The sequence below is a fragment of the Etheostoma cragini genome, chromosome 23 (assembly GCF_013103735.1).
Source record: "Etheostoma cragini isolate CJK2018 chromosome 23, CSU_Ecrag_1.0, whole genome shotgun sequence".
NCBI classification, from domain to species: domain Eukaryota; kingdom Metazoa; phylum Chordata; class Actinopteri; order Perciformes; family Percidae; genus Etheostoma; species Etheostoma cragini.
In genome coordinates this window covers 841,058-846,869 of record NC_048429.1, presented here as the reverse complement: position 1 = coordinate 846,869, position 5,812 = coordinate 841,058, and the positions used below count along the sequence as shown (strand labels likewise).

Sequence of the window (5,812 nt, the reverse complement as noted above, 5' to 3'; positions counted from 1 at the left end):
AGAGAGAGAGAGAGAGAGAGGGGGGTTCATATCTATCTGCACGTAACTTCAGCAGCTTGCTGTGTCTCCCACATTAAAAAAAAAAAACACCCCAAAAAGATGGAGTCAAGTCAATATTTTCTACGGAAACACAGTACGAGCGGAAAACCCTAAACACAATGTGAAGCCTCATAGAGCATCTGGACTCTTGTTATACTCCTGTCTAAAAGCTTTTAATGTGAAAGTCTTGGCCTCTAAAAGGCACTTCCTGGTCAGACAGACGGGCGTTACCTCTTCACTGGATGAGGAGAAAGCGTCCAGGATGACTGTCTTGAGCTCTGGTTGGCTGCTCAGGTCCACATGGTGTCCCACCTCGCCCAATGAGAGCAGAGCGAGCAGCCTGATGGAGTCTGTGGAGCGGCTGTTCTTCACATCCTATCAGGAAAAATTCAAACTTATTATTACGATTATCAAATTTTTAGACATTGCTATTTGGTAATGTACTGTGATCGAGGTTAAAGAAATCTTCAGTCAAACCAAACTTCATTTTTAAAAAACAAAACAAAAAAACAACTACTGTACTTAAGAAGAATTTCAAGTATCTGGACTTTATATTTCTGGAAACTTTTACTTTTACTCCACTGTTTACGTCCCCGTTAGTGATGGCGTTGCATAGTCTGTCCACCAGAGGACGCTCTACAACGTCCCTGTTAGTGATGGCTTTGCATAGTCTGTCCACCAGAGGACGCTCTACAACGTCCCTGTTAGTGATGGTGTTACATAGTCTGTCCACCAGAGGACGCTCTACCACGTCCCTGTTAGTGATGGTGTTGCATAGTCTGTCCACCAGAGGACGCTCTACAACGTCCCTGTTAGTGATGGTGTTGCATAGTCTGTCCACCAGAGGACGCTCTACAACGTCCCCGTTAGTGATGGCGTTGCATAGTCTGTCCACCAGAGGACGCTCTACAACGTCCCCGTTAGTGATGGTGTTGCATAGTCTGTCCACCAGAGGACGCTCTACAACGTCCCTGTTAGTGATAGTGTTGCATAGTCTGTCCACCAGAGGACGCTATATATATATAAAATATTAAGTTGGATGTTAATATAACATATTAACTAATGTTAGGGAAATCTGTTTTGTTATGCGTTTCTAGATTTCTTTACAAAATTTTAATTAATTTAATTTAATTAACCAAATATTTGCGTCCGTCTTAAAAATGTCTTTGTACTTATGTAACTACATTGTTGTTTTAGTTGTCTGAATCTGTCTAGTCCCATCGATGTACGGACGTGCTGTAATCACGTTCTGCAGCACAGGAACCTGCTAAAAAACAGTTTTTAAACTGAGTCAGGCCTGTTTATGTTGTAATGTAAGGTTACTTTTAACTTTCCTGTATTATAAATATGAAAAAAGGGACTAGGTAAGTCTACCTGGATGAACTGTCCGACCACAGCGGGTCCCTCGTCGGGACAGGCCCGGGTCAGAGCCGCCACACACTTGGCGATGGAGCAGTACGCCTGTTTGTGGGGCAGAGAGGCACTCTGGGAGTAGACCGGACCGGTCAGCATCCTCAGCAGGTCCATGTAGCCCAGACCGGGGGTCTCTGTCGCCACCAAGGCCTAAACACAGACACACACAGATACACACACACACACACACACACACACACACACACACACAGACAGACACACACAGACAGAGACACACAGACAGACAGACAGACACAGCAACAGACAGACAGAGACACACACAAAAGGACAGACAGAGACACACGCAAAAGGAAAGACAGAGACACACACAAAAGGACAGACAGAGACACACGCAAAAGGACAGACAGAGACACACGCAAAAGGAAAGACAGAGATAAACGCAAAAGGACAGACAGAGATACACACAAAAGGACAGACAGAGATACACACAAAAGGACAGAGACACACACACACAAAAGGACAGAGAGACACACACACAAAAGGACAGAGAGACACACACACAAAAGGACAGAGAGAGACACACACACACACACACACACACACAATAAGATCAACTAATCGATTAGTAGCCTAGGTATTTATTTTGCACACAGCCCTTAAAGAACACCTGTGCGGCTGCTGTACCTGGTAGAAGTCGAGCATGGCGGAGAGCGCCCCGCCCTGCAGCAGCGGGGATCGGACCAGCGCAATGAGCTGCTGGAGGATGTTTCCTCCGCTCAGCTGACCCAGCGAGGACGGGTGGGTCACCGCCAGCGTGGACAGGAAGCTCAGCGCCATCTGAGACACGTGCATGTCGCTCTCCGAGATGAGAGGAGGGAGCTCGGCCAGCACCGCGTCCACCATGACGGGGGTCACCGCAGAGCTGCAACACACAGTCAACGGTGGTACTGACAGGAAGGAGGGTGGGTGGGTGGGTTTGTGTCTCTGTGTGTGTGTTTGTGTGTGTCTGAGTGTGTCTCTATGTGTCTGTCCCTATGTGTCTGTGTCTCTGTGTGTGTTTGTGTCTGTCTCTATGTGTCTGTGTGTGTCTTTTTGTGTGTGTGTCTTTTTGTGTGTGTGTCTGAGTATGTCTCTATGTGTCTGTCTCTAAGTGTCTGTGTGTGTGTCTCTCTCTGTGTGTGTTGGTGTCGGTTTGTGTGCTGGTGTCTGTGTACATGCATGTGTGTGTCTGTGTCTGTTTGTGTGTGTGTTGTGTGTTTGCGTCTGTGTGTGTGTGTGTGTGTGTGTTTGTATGTATATGTATATATATGTGTCTCTGTATGTGTCTCTGTGTGTGTGTGTTACCTGTAGTTTCGGAGCAGGATGTCCAGAGCAGCCAGGGTACAGAGCTTCAGGGCTCGCTGGTTCTTGCGGAGGAAGGAGGCGAGGATGGGAACGGCGTCGGGCAGAACCGGCCTCAGATCGATCTTCAGCGGCGAGCCGGCGATCAGCGTCAGAGCTGCAAAACAAACACAATCAGGGCTGCAAACAAACACTATCAGGGCTGCAAAACAAACACTATCAGGGCTGCAAAACAAACACTATCAGGGCTGCAAAACAAACACTATCAGGGCTGCAAAACAAACACAATCAGGGCTGCAAAACTAACACAATCAGGGCTGCAAAACTAACACAATCAGGGCTGCAAAACTAACACAATCAGGGCTGCAAAACTAACACAATCAGGGCTGCAAAACTAACACAATCAGGGCTGCAAAACTAACACTATCAGGGCTGCAAAACAAACACAATCAGGGCTGCAAAACTAACACAATCAGGGCTGCAAAACTAACAAAATAAACACAATCGGGGCTACAAAACAAACACAAACAGAGCTGCTGTGGAAAATAACCTCAAAGAAATAAAAACTATTCTTTAAGACTCCGGAGTCCATAAGACACAATGGTGTCACAATTAACAATAAAAAAGCCTTTGTTTGCTACAGCAAAGTTGGAACTCCGAAGAATGTGTTTAAATTGAAAGAAAACCGCTTTTTTTTTTACATTTCAATACAACGCTCAATATACACCTGCTCTTAACTCAGATTAAAACCTGAAAAAAAATTGAAAATAAACACTTTTGTTGGCGCTTTTTAATTAATCTTATTAACTATTCTTACTTTTTTGTTGATTTTTTCTATGTTTGTCACATTTTTGACATTTTCAACACTACCCAACACTAATTAACTTTAGTTATACAGTTATTTTTGGAATTATGGTCAATAAACCTCATTTTCAGGAAATTATACCTAATGTTTGAGTTAGAAAAGCAGAAATTAGGAATTATTGAGACTAAAATTAAAGGAATGGATGTTGATGATAATCACAGACTGGAATATGGCAACTTTTACTCAATACTATTTCAAAAACACTTCCATTTGTTTACAAATGTTATAGAATTTAATAAAACACCCCAAAATTAATGAAAGTAGAGATGTGCTCCATCATTTCTGAGACCAGTGTGTAGCGTTGTGTAAACGCAAACTAAATCTAATTTGAAAAAATTCAACAATATTGCACCGTCATCCCCAAATTGCGCCGAGTCTCCCGAGCTACAGGTGTGAAAGCGCCCGGAGTTTCGTGCTTAGCGTTCGCCATGGTTACCTTTCACCGTCGTCAGCCTGGTGATCTCGTTCTTGAGGCGCTCCAAAAAGATCAACAGCGTTCCAGGAAGTTCAGCGGGCAGCCGGTCTCCTGCACAACCAGACGGGAACACCAAGCGGAGAGTCAAACAAACGGCAAAAAACAGCATCGCAGCTGACGTCACGTCGCCGTGGCCGACAGACGGCGGTTACCTAGGTTACAGATGATCTGTCCCATGCAGGAGATGGCTCGTTCTTTGACTTCCTGGTCGATGTCGGCGGCTTTCAGGCGTTTGATCGTGCAGGTGAACAGGTCGCTGATGTAAGGGGAGGGGTCGAAGCTGTCGGAGCTCTCCGATAGGTTGTCCAGAGGCCGGATCACCTGGAAGAGAGACGTTTTAGAATCAGCTGTTAAAAGGTGAAGAGGGTAGGGGCCGCAACAAATGAGGAAAATATGCATTGACGTTGAATATCGCAAGAACGATATTACTTGGGATGAATAAACAGATATTAACCCATTTGTGCCGGATGCTTCGTGCCGACACATTACATTCACCGCCGACTACTGCGTTGCCAACTCTGAACCTCCGGCCGGCGGCTGCGTGGCGCAGCGTGTTGTATTTGTCGGTCTTTTCATGATGCGTGCAGCAGAGAACGCACTGTCATTGGTTCAAATACACATGAGGCGGGTCTTGTTGGCTATTTGAAGCCATGTGACCACCAAAATGTACCGTGGTTTGCTGAACGTCATGTCAATCAACCAGACATACGTGTGCGTTTGTTTATGAATTTTTGAGAGACGAACTAGAAAATGTCTCCGACAGAGGACGTGGAGGTGGAAGATAGTGAGGAGTTGGGAGGGAGGATGTGGTAGATGATGATGATGATGATGATGATGATGATGATGATGATGATGAAGTGCTGGATGATCCTCTGCGCCACGTAGCAGCCGTCAGGAGGTTCAGAGTTGCGCAACGCAGTAACCGGCGGTAGATGTAATGTGTCGGCGCGAAGCATCCGTCACAAACGGGTTAACGTGAACTCCGATCTGCTAAAAAGATTCATCGTGCAGCCCGGGAAAAGACGACTGAAGAAGTTTCGGAGGTTGTGGGTTTGATTCCCACCTTGACCAGCTGCTGAGTGACGAGCAGAGCCTCGGACGTGATCTTGTAGAAGGGGTCTCCCACGCACGCCACCACGGGCGGGACGAGGGCGGGGACGTGGGCGTGGAAGGCGTGCGCCGGGTGCGTGACCATGATGACGTGCAGGCACGCCAGGGCGTCGATTTTTAGGTTGGAGCTACTCGACTTATCGTTCAGAGAGAAGATGATGCCTGAAAAACAAAGATACTACAATTACTCACACTGGTACTAATAATACGTGTAATACACGTCGCTGAAAATAGACCCCCAACTAACGCAGTATTTTAGAGCTCCAAAGACTAAATCGATCAGTTATCAACTATTGAATTAATCGCCAACTATTTTCATAGTCGACTTATGTAATTTTTTATGAAAAACAGTAAAACCTGTCATGTCAGCGTGTTAAATGTGAATATCTTCTAGTTTCTTCTCTCCTCTGTGACAGTAGACTGAATATCTTCTAGTTTCTTCTCTCCTTGTTGACAGTAGACTGAATATCTTCTAGTTTCTTCTCTCCTCGTTGACAGTAGACTGAATATCTTCTAGTTTCTTCTAGGGATGTAGTATTACCTGGTATAAGTACTGGGATGTAGTATTACCTGGTATTAGTACTGGGATGTGGGTCGTCAGGGTGTAG

At 45.6% G+C, this 5,812-nt stretch overlaps 1 protein-coding gene across 1 annotated transcript in view; it reads right to left on the bottom strand.

Annotated features, from left to right (window-relative positions):
• Positions 1-5,812, bottom strand: part of LOC117939062 (cullin-associated NEDD8-dissociated protein 1-like) — a 32,506-nt gene that overhangs the window by 4,363 nt on the left and 22,331 nt on the right. The window contains 8 exon segments of the mRNA XM_034864106.1: positions 172-414; positions 1,414-1,602; positions 2,098-2,335; positions 2,758-2,911; positions 4,056-4,145; positions 4,247-4,415; positions 5,158-5,366; positions 5,775-5,812. Of these exon segments, the coding sequence (XP_034719997.1) occupies positions 172-414; positions 1,414-1,602; positions 2,098-2,335; positions 2,758-2,911; positions 4,056-4,145; positions 4,247-4,415; positions 5,158-5,366; positions 5,775-5,812 (1,330 nt within the window).